General features: G+C 35.0%; 1 protein-coding gene across 1 annotated transcript in view; it reads right to left on the reverse strand.

Moving 5' to 3' along the window:
• NET1 (neuroepithelial cell transforming 1) overlaps positions 1 to 17,805 on the reverse strand; it is a 61,439-nt gene that overhangs the window by 37,799 nt on the left and 5,835 nt on the right. Inside the window, exons 2-3 of the mRNA XM_026478693.4 lie at positions 4,807 to 4,873; positions 658 to 717 (exon numbers count right to left, since the gene is read on the reverse strand). Coding sequence (XP_026334478.2) covers positions 658 to 717; positions 4,807 to 4,873 — 127 coding nt within the window. The remainder of the gene's footprint in view (positions 1 to 657; positions 718 to 4,806; positions 4,874 to 17,805) is intronic.

The following is a 17,805-nucleotide window of genomic DNA, read 5'->3' on the forward strand; positions in this document are numbered from 1 at the left end:
TCACTTAAAAAATATATAACTTTTATGTAACAATCTTTAAAAAGGTTCCTTAAAATCAAGATGGTTCTGTAAAGTTTGCCAACAGACAAAAATGGACTAAGTGATTCCACAGATACTAGGTTTTGGGACTTAACTACAATTTATATAAAAGGATACACAATTATTTTTTAAGTGTGAACTGGATTTTAGTTTGTCATATGTCACACATTGGAAACACACGGCCACGTCTGACCTGCAGACGAGCTGTTTGGTTTGCATGGTCCAACATATAAAGATTGGGAGATTTCACAAAAAAAAATCCAGATTTTGACAGTCCTACAAGCCGCCAAGGGCTGGAGCACAGTAGCCACTGCCTCTTGCAGGAGGGCACGTGTCTCTTACCCACCCCAGTCCCTCCCTTCCTTCCTCCTTGCATACATCGTAGGCATTTGAGTGTGAGATCACTAGCTAAAGCCTAACATTGTTCTTAGGGAGGCTTTTACCTCATTCTTAACAAAGAAGTACAATAGAAAAAAGAAGAAATCTGTAAGAGCCCATTTATTCAGTTTTGCACTTACAATTTTTTAAAAAATTAGCATTCATTATCCTTATAGCACACACAAATATGCTATCTGCATATTTTTAAATGCTTTTCTTTGACAGAGCAGGAAGGCTTACCTTTAGATCAAGGCTGTTAAGGCTTACGACATCATCATCTTTCGCTCTCCGCTTTCTTTTCTATATGAAAAAAAGATTTCATTCTTATATAGAAGGAATGCATGTTACTTCATTAAACAAAGACTCCATAAAACCAGAAAAATCACTTTAAAAAAGTGAAGCTGTAGTCATAAAATTATTTTTGAAAAAAACTACTTTTGAGGGATGCTCATAAGTTATCTCTAGCATATTTACTGTTTAAATAGTCCCCCGGCCTGATTCATCTCATGCTTCGACGCTCCACCCTATTAAAAAACCTTATGTAAAGTTTTTTCAGAGCAGAACTCTTATATAAGTCAAGGGCTGACTGTACTTGTTAGAAAAAGTAAAATATGTTTTAAACATAAAGGCAACGAGTTTTTTTTTTTAAATGAACACATTATTTATCCTATGGAAGGGGGAGGGTCTTCACTAGAAAAAATATACCCTTTTCCCATAGCCCAAAGTAATTAAGACCTGTTGCCTGAAGCAGGATTTATCTGCTGGAAGACAACACACTCCTAGTCATCATTCACCATCCTCACTGAGCCCTGCTGGTGCCCACAGGGGCGGAACTGTGTACAATCTCATTTCTGTCCTTCACCACTATTGAAGAATAATCCTTAAGTAACACATCACCCACTCACAACCTCAAAATAACTTTTCAGATTACCTGTGACACAGTTTAGCTCTTGTAAACTCTCAAAACTGACCAGCCAGGGTTCCATTCCAGGACCTGACTCCACCCCAAGGAGAAACTGGTGGTAGAGTGGAATCAAAATGGAGCAGGACAGGGACAACAGAGAAAAGGAAAGACAGAGTCCAGATGGAAGTGGGGAAAATAGATGGAGCCTGGGAATCACAGAAGCAAGGCACCATAAAAAGAAGAGAGCGAGCTCTGTGAATTTTAGAAAAGTTATCTGAACCAAGCCTCTTTGTAAAGTTCAGAAAAACTAAATTCACATTAAAATGAACAGAAAATTCTCCAAGTCAAATCCTACACAAAATAACTCTAAGAAAAAAGGGAAAAGGGGAAGAATAACATCCCTACAGGGAATAAAAGCACTCCAAAACGAAATGCTCTAAGAAGCAGAGCAAAACTATGACATACTATTCCAAAGTTAGCTAAAAGACACTAAGAAAATGATAGAAGACCTGAAAGAACAATATAAGTCAGGATTAGAAAAAAACTAAAAATGAAGTGACAAGAAATCTTTATTGATCCTAAGGTCATATCCAGAAGATCTAGAAAAATATGAATAATATGATCCTAATTTTGAAAAAACAAAGCAAAGATCCTGCATATGTGTATCTTATTTGTGAGGGTGTGTGTGTGTGTGTAAATATATGAGCAAAACACAGAGGGATAGGTATGGTATTGCTGACATGGATTAGAGTGGAGGTTGGGGACAAAAGGCTTGACTGGGGAGAAGGGAGGAAAGGAGGAGGAAAATGCCAAGCAAAAAGGAGTGTACTGAGGGGAAAAACTCGTTCATGACTGTACTTACACATTTATATAAAATTATGTACATGTGTTTGCATTTGTATAAGGACATTTAACAGATTTTAAAACATTCTACTATATTTTCTTTTAAATATTTTAAAGTTTTGCTTTTCCTATTTACATATTCAATCCATCCAGAATTTATTTGTTTGTATATGGTATGAGATGGCACAGCTAACTCTCCCCACTGCTAATACCATTGTTGCAGGCACCATTCCTTCTAATGTCTACGATGCAGTAAGTTCTCATACATATGTCAGTTTTTGTGTTCTTGATCTTAGAGCATTGGCCTATTTACCTAGACCTTCATCCACACTGTGGTTCCGTAATTACTATACCTGGGGAGTAAGCCTTAATAGCTAATATAGTAAGTCCCTGACTTGCACAATACTTTCGCTGTTCTGGGTTTCTACTTTTCTTCCTGAGTTGTAGAATGAGATCTCTTACACTCTAATGGGATTTCTATCAGAACTGCAAGGAATTTATAAATTAATAGGGGGAGTACTAACATTTTTATGTTATTGAGTCTTTCCTTGCATGACTATCTTTCCATTTGATTTGGGGTCTATGTTCTTTATTAATGCTTTCCAATTTGTCCCATAAAAATCTCACAGATCTTTTCAAAGATTTATTCATAGTTTTAAAAATTGTTTTTATTTCAGTAAAAGCATCTTTACAACTTATATCTGTTTATTGAGAGTATATATACACATTTTATTGAATCCTTTTTATAAATTTTATAGCCAGTAATCTTGCTTGAACTCTTATTAGTTCTAATAGCTGCTATTAATATTCTCTGGGATATTCATTCTATGTAGAAAGTCATATTGTCCCTAAGTAATGAAATCCTACTGTGCCTTCCTTTCTAATTTGAATACCACTTTCTAATTACTGTGTTGGCTAGAAGCACCAGTACACTGCTGGATAGACATGGTGATAGCAGGCTTTTTTTCAAAACCTTACGGTAATGTTTCTAACATACTATCATTACAAAACATGTTGTTTGTGGCAGGTCTCAGGCTAAGGAAGTTCTATTTTATTCCCAGTTTGCCAAGAATTTTATCATGATTGGGCGCTAATTTTATTTTTATCCATTCTCATTTTTCCTTCTATTTTCTTTGGTTCTTTCTACTGTTCTTTCTCTAATTACTTGAGTTAGATGCTTACTTTTGTTCTTTCCTTTTCTTAAACTATGTATGTGAAAGTTTATAAATCTCCCTTTTAGTACTCCTTAATCACATTCCAAACGTTTTAATACATGAACTATGAGCTATTTCTTCTGTCACGGGAGAACTCTACAAAAGTGTTTTTCCCAAGTGGGATCTCCCCATTCCAGAGGACATGCAAGATATCTTCCCTGGAGTGCAGGAGGAAAATGTTAGAACTTCTATTTTTATGTATTTATTAATCCTTAAATATAAGCTTTACTAATATTTAATACATCAATTATGCACTCATCATCACCCACATTATAAGGTTAGACAATGGTGATCTAATCAGTTTCCAGAAATTGACCTCACATTGTGAAAATGTCATGGCTATTTGAAATACAGACTTACACCCACTATCATGAACTTTACCTTAGGTTGAGTACTGTGCTTTGAGTTATTAGCTAATAATGGTGGTACATACATAAAAATCCTAAATAAATAAATATATCAGGTGTACATGTTCAAAATACTTTTGCTGATAGGTTTGCAAAATCAAGTTTGGAGACACTTCTCTACTAAAGTTTTTCTGTTTGAGTTTAGGCTTATCAACTACTAAGGGAAAAAAACCAAGATGAAAAAAGTCTCAAGGAGAATAAAGAATTGTATTAAAATCAGGAGACTCTTGCTATGAATGCTTTACTGACCAATTAACATAAGCAACTGGTATAAGAGTACAGAAATCTCAAACAAAAGTCCCCAACAGAAATATAAATTAAATACAAAAGAACTGAGTGCAAATTAAATATGTATTGCTGAACCCATCAGCAGACGAACAGGTAAAGCCTGGCAAATAGAAACAGAATGATTTTTGCTATTTTCTCCAAATAAGAAAACATAAGAATCATGTTCTATTTGTACATACATTATTTATATGAGTATTATAAGGTAATGAGTTTTTAATTACAAAAAGAATCAACTGGTGTCATTCTGCACAGTCAGATGCCTCTGTAAAGTCTCATTCTAAAAATAATGAAACTAGGATACTAGGTGATTAATAACAGAAAATAATTCATTCATCATATATATCATCTGCAATCATTTTTATATTTTCAACCAAGAGAAAAACTGTTAGAGTATGTGCATAAAAACAACTTCATGTTTCATAATATAGTCTCTTAATTTTAAAACTGGTAGGAATACGAGAAAGGACTGCATAAGGTTAAAAATAAATAGATGTGATACTTTTCAAAGTATGTTTTATATTTAATTGAAATAAAAGTCGTTTTTAGCTCGTTAGCAGAAGAGAAAAGAATTAAATTAGGCTGCCAAAGATGTCGACAGAACCTCTGTACCTCAAGATATTCAGAGAAGTACAGACAACTGAGTTGTATACCAGATAGAAAGACAACCTAGGAATTAATTCTAGGAATTAATTCTATCAATGTCTTGACATAAAATACCCAGGAAGCTACTCACCAAAGTGAAGTCCCAATGGGGGCCAGGTGTTAAAAATGTGAAGGAACTACCTCTCCGAAGGGAATATCTGTTTAAAAAATTCAAGCAATAAATAAACTGAGAGTAAGTTTAGTAAAATAAAGCACTAGATAGATAAAAAGCTATCTTTTTCATACGTTCAAAATTATTTAAAGTAGCCTTATTAGTCATCCAATTGTAGAAATATAAATGAGGGTATGCAAAAAAAAAATATCAGGGTATAGGTTTTGGTCATTTTACAAAAGTGAATGGGCCATTATAAAACTAGTGGACATATTAAAAATAATTCACCAAACCAAGCAGAGTTATTTTAGGAACATATATGTGGTTCAAAAGTAAGAAATCTATTTATATACTACATTATACTCATATGTTTAAAAAAAAAAGCAGTAAATGATGCAAAAATTATTTAATAAAATTAAACATGCATGCCTAATATTTTAAAAACAAGAATAAAAGGATGCTCAACATAATAAATAAAACCCGAATGGATTTAATTTGCATTTCATGTTTATATCTCTTCCATGTTCTGATTTTTTTTTAATTATGGTTTAATTAACCAAATAAAGAATTCTGAAAATTATATCTGAGACAAAGATCTCAAGTAAGATTTTGACTAAGATTTTGTTTGTTACTATAAAGTGACAGATTTTTCTTCTGTTTATCTTTCCATTCAAGAGAATCCTTTTAACAAAAACCTGTCGTCACCTTTATAAAATATAAACCTCTATGTTTATAAAACATGTAGAAAAATCACAAAATACAGCTAGCACAAGAAATAAGGTTTATAAACTATACTTACCATTCTCTTCAGATGTAAATAAATATAAAATAAATAGGTTTTCCCCTTGTATAGGAATAAATGAGAAAAGCAAAGGCTATTTATTCAGCTCACTAGCGGCAAGGGAGTGAGCCACCATCACTTGTGTTCAGGCAGACTCAAAGGCAGGCTGAAGAGTGGGAAAGCTTCATAGTGGAAAAAAGGGAAGGTTTCAAGTATGCCCTGATTGGAGGTTGTTGGCATGGGAAGCTGAAGGTAAGCTAAGCAGGAGTGGGACATCCTATGTGACTGGCATGGGGATACACATTTGGCTTGCTCTGATTGGTTCAAAGTTGGAAGCAAGGATTAAAAATTAGGGAACCTGGCAGTTATTGATCAAGTCCTGGCCACTTTTTTGTTAAAAAAGTTATTGTTCAGCTTTCTGGATTATAAGGTCATTCTCCATTTGTATATGCACCCACTTCGCACCCTGGATCCTCATAGTCTTTGTTCACTCTAAGTTACAGAAATAGCACAGATGGCTATTACACCTACATGAATTTACAAGTTTAAATCAAGTACAAGGTAGTTTTCTAAGCTAAATATAAAGCAGAAATTTGTTCATATTTTGACAAGGAAAACAAGGGAAGATGGCTACAAGGAGAAAGAGGATGTCAAAAGACTCCACCGAAGAATTATTATTTAAGCAATTCTAAAGCCAAATCAAAGAGAAATAGCAATTAGCATAGCATATGAGAGCCAGGAGGGGTTTTTGGGCAAAGGGAACAGTGTAAGTTAAGGGGGAGTGAAATGAATTATATTCAGGAAACTACAAGTAGTTCCTTATGTTTGGGTACCAAAAGAAATAAGGAAGGGCTAGATAAAAGGCCTTACATAACAACCCTTAAAGAGTATGAACTTGATCTTGAATATGTCTGGTGGCAGCAATCAGCTATTGAATTCTAAGTAACAAGAAGGATGAACCGGAAGGCAGCCGGACTGGTTGGGAAGACCCATCAGGAGGCAGCTCCCATATTGCTTACAATAGACAGCGAGGGGCTGAAGCAATAGCAACAAAGTTAGGAGAAGCACATTAGAAAGAGGGCTCACTGACAAAACTGGCAGATTTCCCCCTCTTCCTCCCTATGCCAGCTCAGTTTCCATGAAGGTTCCTGGCATAGTGAAATACAGTTCCACTAATCATCATCACCACCACCACCACCACCATCATCATCATCATAAAAAGAAAGATCTTAAGATATTTAAGCAAACATTTCCTAAATAATTGTTTGTGAAAGACTAAAACACAGTTAAGAATTGTATTACTCTTAAAGCTCATTTTTTCTTTCCCTGGGGGCCTCTTTAGTGGAGCAAGATAACTTAAGGAACTGATTTTTCTTGCCACTGCAGAAAAAGTAACAATGAAGAAAACAGTATGATTTTTGATAAAACAATGGAATGAGATATTTAGTTTAAACCAAGATGACATGTGAAATGCATTACAATTCTAAACAATACAAAGATACAATATTATAAACAATGTTAAAAGATTATAGGAAAAACAGCACCTTCGTACCATATGTATCCATGGATCACGCTTTTTAAAAACACTACTGGAGGTAAGTGCTATCATATACTACATGGTTAATAAGAGCACCAGTGTGGACTGGGTTGAGAAGCATCAATTACGATTTCTCATAAGATTATTTTTAATCCAGTGCAAATATTCATTACAAAGTAGGAGTCATAGTGGCATTTAAAATACTCAATAGGGGCGCCTGGGTGGCTCAGTCGTTAAGCTGCTGCTTCGGCTCAGGGCATGATCCCAGAATCCTGGGATCGAGCCCTGCATCGGGCTCCCTGATCCACTGGGAGCCTGCTTCTTCCTCTCCCACTCCCCCTGCTTGTGTTTCCTCTCTCGCTGGCTCTCTCTCTCTCTCTGTCAAATAAATAAATAAAATCTTTAAAAAATAATAAAATAAAATATTCAATAAATATGTCCTTAAGCCCAATTTTAAGGAGAACACAGAACCAAAGTTATTCATTTCTTTAGTCCCTAGAATCAACCAAACTGACCTCAATGAATTTGATGTTTGAAAGCTGGAAAGAAAAATAGTTCTTAGGAATTTCAAATAGGTCAACTAACTGGAAAAATATTTCCAATCAGATGGCAAGATTCTTTCCAGTACAAGCTGTAATCAGTTTTATAGTTATGCTATTTTTTCCCAATTTAATAACAAGTACCTATTTATTTTGAATACCCATGGAAAAAAAGAACCCAATAAACAAACTGTGCCCAGCAATCATGTAAAACAGTGCCAACTTTTAAAAATCTTGGAAAGACATACAGTCATCTTTCATAGGGGTCAGACTCCAAATGTAATAGCTATTTTAAATCCTTGTGGGAAAAAATTTTTTGATTTCAAAAAATGTTAAGACTATAAGTGGCCTTTCTAGAAGATACAAAGCAGAGTTCATTTAAAGAGCTATTTAAGGCTGAAATAAGAAATGACAGTCCTTCATCTTTTCAATAATTTTTGTCCAATCCCCTTTTTTCATATATTCAAACAATTACAACATTTCAGACATAAAATAAACTAATACATGAAGAAACTAGCTTGGTGTATTACATTGTATTTCCTATTAACCCCATTGTGATTATTCTGTAGCCTAACATCCATACTTCCTTTCCTATCATTTGGTGTTTTTAAACAATGTAAATTATTTTTTTTTTAAGATTTTATTTTTATTTATTTATTTGACAGAGATAGAGACAGCCAGCGAGAGAGGAAACACAAGCAGGGGGATTGGGAGAGGAAGAAGCAGGCTCATAGCGGAGGAGCCTGAGGTGGGGCTCGATCCCATAATACCGGGATCACGCCCTGAGCCGAAGGCAGATGCTTAACCGATGTGCCACCCAGGCGCCCCTACAATGTAAATTATTTTTACACTAAACTAGTTTTAATCTAAACAAAGCATAATTACAATGGTACAGATGATGTTCAAAAAGAGAAGAATTCTTTTAATTCATTCTTAAGCCAAATCATGTTTTCAAAGATTATGGTTTGTGCCATTGCCCTCCTCTATCATGGCAAATAATTAAGAGCTGAATTAGAATTATAAATAGCAGAAAGGTAGCTCAATGAACATTTTCATAAAATGTACTAGACAACATAAATGAGATAATTATTCCAATTAAAAAGGAAGAAAATGTAAAGATAATGCCTTATAATAAGTTAGATATTTAGGGGTTTACAATGAAGAACAACCGAAAGGAGTTAGAAAGTAATGTTTTTAAAAAGCAAGCGAAAGGGGCGCCTGGGTGGCTCAGTCGGTTAAGCATCTGCCTTTGGCTCAGGTCATGATGCCAGGGTCCTGGGATGGAGCCCGGCATTGGGCTCCCTGCTCGGCAGAGAGCCTGCTTCTATCTTTCCCCGCACCCCTCCCCCACCCTGCGCTCTCTTGCTATCTCTCCCTCAAATAAATAAATGAAATCTTAAAAAAAACAAATAAATAAAAAGAAAGCAAGATAGGAATATAGCAGACTAGGTCATTGACATCAGCAAGAAGACCTGAGGCATAGGGCACCTAAAATATGGGAAGGTAGAATTGAAAACTGTGTGTGATGCCTCCAGATCTGTAAGGAGAATTAGTTCCTATGTGGTAAAACAAGAAAAGAATACAGTAATGCTGAAATCTGGCTGCTAGGCTAAGGAAGCTGGTCCCACACACCAGCAGTGCAACTCAAATAAATGCCCGGGACTAATCACGAACTACTTCACAAACAGCTAAAATTTAAAAATTTTAATCTGTAAATGCCAAGGGTACCATGAATGTAGAAAGAACAATGTAAACTATTCTCTGCAGTGAACATCTGTTGATATTTGGGGTGCTGAACTACTCAGGTTCTCAAGTTTCTTTGCAAATTAGGCAAAAAACAATGACAAATATTACTGAAACCATTAATTTACTTGGGTCAAACATCTGATGTAGTGGACTGTTTTGACTGCTTAGCAACTTTGCTCTTAAGAAATTGTCTCTTCTCCCACTTTGTAGAGGTTCTGTAGGAGCCCAAACTCATGTAGACTATTATCCCTTACCCTACTAGGGAATTTTCAACTGTTATCTTTGAGCCCCAAATAATAGATACATCTTGGAACATCTCTAAGTCCAGAACACAGCTGAGCATCTAGAAGCCAGCACACACACAAAATGTAGAATATTCACTTCATATAATGGGATTCTATTTCGCAATAAAACAGAATTAAATATACATGCGAGCCATAATATGGATGAACTGCAAGATTATAGATGGTATGATTCCATTTATATGAGACGTCCAGAAATATAAATTTATACAGATGGAAAGCAGGTTAAGTGGCTGCCTAGGCTTGGGGTGGAAGTGGGAGCTGACTGCACACAAACTTGTAATATCTGTGGTGATGAAATGTTCTATCAGTGGATTGTGGTAACAGTTGCACAACTGTATAAATTCACTAATATTCACTGAATTCACTTAAAATGGGTAAATGTTATCATATGCAAATTGCAACTCAATAAAACTGTTAAAAAGTAGTCATTTGATGTGGGAACAAATAGCCCCAGGAACTAATGTGGGTATTATTTTATTTGTAGCAACTATATAAACAGTAATGATGACAATCCTGAGTTATCAAGAACTGGCTCAATTATTTGTTTATATGTCCTAATTTGGTTTAAAATACGTTTTGAAAAATAGCCTATCCAAAAAGTTACATTCCCTTAAAGGGAACAGGAATCCTTAGATGTGAGTTTATACTACAGCTAGCCTGGCTTAAGACTGTGCCTTTAACCCTGGATATCATTCTACAAATTCATCAATATTACTGGAAAAATAAAATTTACAGAGTTCACTACTGGTAGATCATAGGCATGATATTATTTTTTTAATTTTTAAATTTTATTTATTTGAGAGAGAGAGAGAGAGTGAGCATGCGCATGATAGTGGGAAAGGGGAGAGAGACAAGCTCTGCTGAGCTGAGCGTAGAGCCTGAGTGGGGGGGTGGTGGTGGATTGAACTCAGGATCCTGAGATCATAACCTGAGCAGAAATCAAGGGTTGGTGGCTTAAGTGACTGAGCCACCCAGGCACCCCATAGTATTACCTTTGTACCAATGGAGAGCATTATTTCAAATCTTTTAAAAGAAGTATGTTATAAAATCCTTAGAAGCCTTCGTATGGATTTATACTTCTGCTATACAAGTAATGTGTAATATTCAGTGGATTCTCCTAAGGCCCCAAAGGCAGAAATAGAATTATTTAAATGTTATTTACATCTAGTAATTGTAGTATTTGCATAGAAAAGCTCCTTAACTGTGGTTACATGAGTGATGGTAATTGTTTTGCTGGTTAATGCTACTAATCCATCCCTTTAGAGACATTTTGTGGAGGAAGCATGGCAAACAGAACATTAAATTAGGAGTTAGGTAATACAGGACAAACATTTTCTGGTATCTAGCCGTGAAATTTCACAGAGCTTCACATTCTCATCTATAAAAGAAGTTGTGCTAAATTCTAAGGCCCTCTTGGTACTAAAATGGATTAGTCAATGTTTCTTAGAGTTAATAACAGCAGCAAGAAATTTATGGAATGCCTGTTAAGTTCCAGGCACTATTCTAAGCATTTAGATGTTTATATGAGTTCTATGCATTGACTCATAATCCTTACAGCAACTATATAAGGCAGGTACTTATAAATGAGGTATAAAAGAAGAGGCTGGCAGCAAGGATCAATAAAACTGGTCAAGGCCTCAAAATAGTCAGTGGCAGTATCAGGATTTAAACCCAATCAGTCTGGTCTAGCACTATGCTATTAAAAATTCTATGACACCACCTCTACAAGAGCTGACAATAGAGCTAACTGCTAATATTCTTTGATAGACAGTAAATAAGTGATAGTTCCGGTGTTTCCTGCAAAAAATACAAATAATGATACCTAATATTCATGGAGCGTTTGCTATGTCTAGGTACTGTTCTAATGCTTTATATGAATTATGTCGAATAATTTTCACAACCTTATGAGATAGATCCTGTGAAGTAAGATTTAAAAAGATTAAGTCTCAAGAGGCAGAGTTTGAACTCAGGGAGCCTGACTGTAAAGACTATACTAATATTTTATTTGGTTGTGAGTCTCAGTCTAAAAGGATGTACCTTCCCAGAGAAAGTAATTAGATGAATCAAAGCTGGGGCCAGAACAGACTCAGCATCAGGGAAATGAGGCCGGGAAAGCAGGCCTTCTTCTGAGCTCTGAATCATATGGCAGGGGCCAGGGCTGTCAGTAGACAAGACCCTTTCCTGCTACCCAGAACAAAAAGGGAGGGACTTAAGGGGAGAAAGGATTTGAGAGGCCTGCCATAGAACCTACACAGAAGCTTACACTCTACTGGATTCTAGCTATTTCTACTTTCTTCCCTCTAATTATCTCTCCCCTGCCATAACCTATAGCAGTCACCACACGTATGATATGTTCCCCCCAAAATCAGTATTTAGCAGAGGCAAACCAGCTTCATAATCCTTTACTTAAGAATTACTAGCAATGGGGGGCGCCTGGGTGGCACAGCGGTTAAGCGTCTGCCTTCGGCTCAGGGCGTGATCCCGGTGTTACGGGATTGAGCCCCACATCAGGCTCTTTCGCTATGAGCCTGCTTCTTTCTCTCCCACTCCCCCTGCTTGTGTTCCCTCTCTCGCTGGCTGTCTCTATCTCTGTCGAATAAATAAATAAAATCTTAAAAAAAAAAAAAAAAAGAATTACTAGCAATGGGTGTGGGTGGACATGAGCTCCAGAACTGTGGGTCAGGTTGATTAAAGGGTGGGCATGCATGTGTACGTGTGTGAGCGCACACACACACAAACACACACACACACACCCTGTACTGACTATTTCACTTTAAATTCCTGACCACAAATTTCAGGTAGGTCTTTACTCTGGCCCAGCAATGCTGTTACATTGCCCTTGTCACTTCCTCTCCTACTCTTGGAAATAACAATTTCACACCTTTCTCTCCTTACTCTTCCAATACTCCCTCCCCAACCCCACCTCACTTTCAGCTTATGACTTTGCATCTTATAATATTATATCCTCCACACTTATATTGTTCAATCTACCAACATACCCTAAACTTTTTCCTCTCTTTTTGTTACAATGTATAAGCTGTATTAACTAAGACCAAACCCTCCAATTATACACTGGGTTATATCTTCTTTTCTCTACTCTTAAAAGAAGCCAGAGACAAAACACATTAACTTCAAAAAACCCCAATATTTAGATATTGAAATGTAAATAGATAAAATCCAACAATTTAAAGATAAAAATTGCTAGAGGAAGATCCTTTCTGAATAAGGGCACACAGTCAGTGTAATAAGGTCTTGAGGAAAAGCAATTGTGTGATTAATGGATTTGTAAACTGAATTAGCTGTTCATTTTCAGAGAACAGTATCTTTACTTGAGGGAACCATTAATAGACAAACTATCATTATTTGGACTTGGGTATTTTGCAGGCATTTACTCTACAATGAAGCATTGCCGCCAATAAAAAAAATTTGTGCTTTCAAATGAAAATTAGAATTTTTGAAAACTGTATCCATCACTGCGAGCAAGACATCTCAACACTTCAAAAGCTTTTCACATGAGACTGGTGATTATATAAATGACTGTGATTTTTTGATAACATGTTAGTATATATCAACTTTTGGAAGATCTGCATAACTCAGTACACCAATATTTTCTACATGACAAATACATGTCACAAAATCATAAGTAAAATAGATCTATTCAAAAATTTAAGACAGTGGATTTTAAGGTTAACAGAGAATGAAAAGTTCATCGATACATTTCAGATTCCGAACTGCAGCCAAACTTTAAGAAACTACCACTTGTCAAGTTCTGGTGTATTATCAAAGAAGAATATCCATAATTGTCTGAAAAGACTATTAAAGGGCTCATGCACTTTGAACTAAAAATCTGTGTCAGGGCAGATTTTCTTTATATACTCATATACTTCATTCTCTAAAGACTTCATCTTTATATACTGCAAGAAGCAGATATAAGAATCCTGCTCTCTTTTGTTAAGCTAGATATCAGAAATCTATGAAACTTATAAAAACTCCAGACTTCCCACTGATTTTTTTGTTTTCAAAAATCTCTATGTTTAAAAAATATGTTGTTTATGCAAATGTAATGGATCTGACTGCTAAAAAAATTTTAACAAATTAATCATTTTTAATAACTATAATCCACATCAACAGAAGCTGTTTGGTGTCCTCAATAATTTTAAAGAGTGTACAGAAGTCGTGACACCACAAAAACGAGAACTGCTGCCCTAGAAAAAGCCTGTACAGGTGCCCGAAGAAAATGTACACCCAAATATACCTTATACAATATACCAAATAAACTCCATCTGAATTATGGAAAAAGACTTAAAACTATTACAGTTAATATTTCACTGTATAAAAGTATCATTTAATTTCCTTCCAGTTTTTTCTATTTATTACAAAAATGGGTTGTGATATATTTTCTTGCACATACACCCACATATACTTAGACAATTACTTTCTTAAGATATAAATTCCTATATGTATAGTGCTCAGTTTAAATATACGCAGTATTAAAATTTTGTTTTATCTGCCAAATTTCTTTTACAACATCCATGTAATGGGAGTACCAGAGGAGAGAAAGGAGCACAAAAAATATTTGAAGAAATAATGCCTGAAAATTTCTCAAATTTACTGAAAAACAATAACCTACACATCCAGAAGGCCCAGTGAACTCCAAGGAAGATAAATTCAAAGAGATCCACAGACGTATCACAGTAAAAATGGTCAAACACAGGAGAAAATCTTAAAAGAAGCAAGAGAAAAATGACTTGCTACTTACAAGGTACTCCCAACAAGAATAATGGCTGACCTATCAGAAACAACAGAAACCAGAAAGCAGTGGGATGCCATATTCAAAGTGCTCAAAGAAAAAGACTATTGACAAAGAATCCTATATCCAGCAAAACTATCCTTCAAATATGAAGGTGAACTAAAGACATTATTAGATAAACAAAAACCAAGAAAATTTGTTGTTTGTAGACCTGTCTCACATACTAAAGGAAGTATTCAGGCTAAAAACAAGGAAGCCTACATGGTAATTTGAATCTACCCGAAAAGACAAAGAGCACCAATAAAATCAGTTTAAATGAGGAAAAAAAATCCATTAAAAAATTAAAATATCATAAATTAGAAAACATTCACTTAATGCAAAAGAAAGCAATAAAGGACAAATAGAGAAACTAAGGTCATATATGAAACAAAAAGTAAAATAGCAAGTAAATCAAACCATATCAATAGTTAACATTAAATGCTGAGTGGAGGGGCACCTGGGTGGCTCAGTCGTTAAGCGTCTGCCTTCAGCTCAGGTCATGATCCCAGGGTCCTGGGATGGAGCCCCGCATTGGGCTCCCTGCTCAGGGGGAAGCCTGCTTCTCCCTCTCCCACTCCCCCTGCTTGTGTTCCCTCTCTCACTGTGTCTCTCTCTGTCAAATAAATAAAATCTTTAAAAAAATGAAAATAAAAAATAAATGCTGAGTGGAGTAAATCACCCAATCAAAAAACAGATTGTTAACTTGGATTTAAAAAAAAAGAAACAATCCAACTATATATCATTGACCCTTAAACAATGTGGGGCTAGGGGGACGTCATGACCTCTCATCCATGAGGTCAAAAATCCATGTTTAACTTCTGATTCTTGTAAAACTTAATTACTAATAGCCTTCTGTTGACCAGAGCCTTAACTATAACATAAATAGTAGATTAGCACATATTTTGTATGTTATATGTATTATATACTGCATTCTTACTATACAGCAAGCTAGAGAAAAGAAAATATTAAGAAAATCATAAGGAAAAGAAAATATATTTACAGTACTGTAAAAAATCCATGTATAAGTGGACCGACTCGTGCAGCTCAAACCCGCGTTGTCCAAGGGTCAACTATGCCATCTATAGGAGACATACTTCAGCTTCAAAGATACAAATAGCTTGAAAGTAAAAAGACAGAAAAATACATCATGCAAACAGCAAACCATAAGAAAGCTAGACTGGCTATATTAGTATCAGACACAATAGACTTTAAAACAAAAAACAGTTACCAGAGACAGGAGGGGCATTTTATAATTATAAAAGCCTCAACCCAACAGGGAAGAATAACAGTTACAAATATATGTGTATCTAATAACAAAATAAACTCAGGAAGCAAAAACTGACAGAAATGAAGGGAAAAACAGACAATTCAACAACAATAGCTTCAATACCTCATCTTCAATAATGGTAGAATAACTAGAAGATCAACAAGGAAATACAAAACTTGAACAAACCTATAAACCAACTAGATCTACCAGCCATCTATAGACACTACATCCAAAAGAATATACATTCTTTTCAAATCCACATGAAGCATTCTCCTTGAAAGACTATATTCTAGGGCATAGAACAAAATGTAATATATTTAAAAGGATATAAATTTAATATATTTAAAAGGATATAAATACAAAATATGTTCTCAACCACAGTCAAACGAAATTGGAAATCAACAGGAAAAAAATTGGGAAAGTAACAAATATGTGGAAATTAAATGATGCACTCCTGAATAATCAATGGGTCAAAGAAAAAAGCAAAGGAAATCACAAAGTAATCTGAGATTAGTGATAACAAAGACACAAAATATCAAAACTTGTAGGATGCAACTAAAGTAGTGCTTGAGGGGAAATGTATAGCTATAAATAACTATATTATGAAAAAGATTTCAAATAAAAATTTTTCCATTTTAAGACAATGGATAAAGATGGGCAAACTAAACCTAAAGCAAGCAAAAGGACAGAAATAATAAAGGTTAATGTAGAAATTAATGAAACAGAATAAAAAAACAGTAGAGAAAAATCAATGAAACCAAAAGCTGGTCCTTTGGAAAGATCAACAAAATGGACAAATCTCTAGGCAGACAGACCAAGATAAAAAGACTCAAATTACTAAAAACAGAAATAAAAGAGGGGGCATTACCACTTATCTTACAAAAATAAAAAGGATTATAAAAGAATACTATGAATAATTGCCGACAAATTAACTTAGATGAAACGAGCAAATTCCTAAAAGGCACAAACTACTGAAACTGACTTAAGAAGTAGATCTTTAACAAGGGAAGAGACTTAATTAGCAATCAAAAAACCATCCACAAAGAAAAACCCAGGTCCAGATGGCTTTACCCCTGAATCCTACCAGACATTTAAAGAATACCAATTCTTCACTAACTCTTCTAAAAAATGGAAGAGTACGGAACACCATCCAACTCATGAGAGCAGTATTACCCTGATACCAAAACCAGACACAGAAACAAGAATACTACAGACCAATCTCTTGTGAATGTAGACGGAAAAAATCCTCAATAAAATATGAGCAAACTGAGTCCAACAGTATAAAAGTTATACACCATGACCAGGTAGGATTTATACCAGGAAGACAAAGTTGTTATAACACCTAAAAGTTAATGTAATTTTATCAATAAAATTTAAAAAATAGTAAAATTGGGGTTGGGGGGAGAGAAGCATTTGACAAATTCCAACATCCTCTCGAGATAAAATCACTCAAAAAGCTAGGAATAGAAGGGAACTTCTCAGTCAGATAACGGGCATCTACAAAACCCCACAGCTAACATAGTTAAAGGTGAAAGACTGATGCTTTCGCCCTAAGGTCAGGAACTCGATAAGGATTTCTAGTCTCAAGGATTCTATTCAACAGTATCCTGGAGGTTCTAGTGAGGGCAAGTAGGGAAGATAAAGAATTAAGGTATCCAGGTTGGAAAAAAAGAAATATCGCCATTTTTATTCCTTGATGACATAATGTATGCAGAAAATCCTAAAGAATTCACCAAAAAAACCTATCACTTATTAGAATAAATGAGTTGAGCAATAGTGCTAGATACAAAAATCAATTGTATTTTTATACACTTGAAATTATGAAATTGTAAATGAAGAAACAAATTCCATTTGCAATAGCATCCAAAAGAAAAAAAAATTTACGAATAAATTAAGCAAATCGTACAAAAGTTATACTCTGAAAACTACAAAATACTGCTGAAAAGAATTAAAGATCTAAATAGTTGGAAAAACATTGCTTGTTCATCGATTGGTACACTTAACTTTGCTAAGA

This window comes from Ursus arctos, unplaced genomic scaffold (assembly GCF_023065955.2).
Source record: "Ursus arctos isolate Adak ecotype North America unplaced genomic scaffold, UrsArc2.0 scaffold_30, whole genome shotgun sequence".
Taxonomy (NCBI): Eukaryota; Metazoa; Chordata; class Mammalia; order Carnivora; family Ursidae; genus Ursus; species Ursus arctos.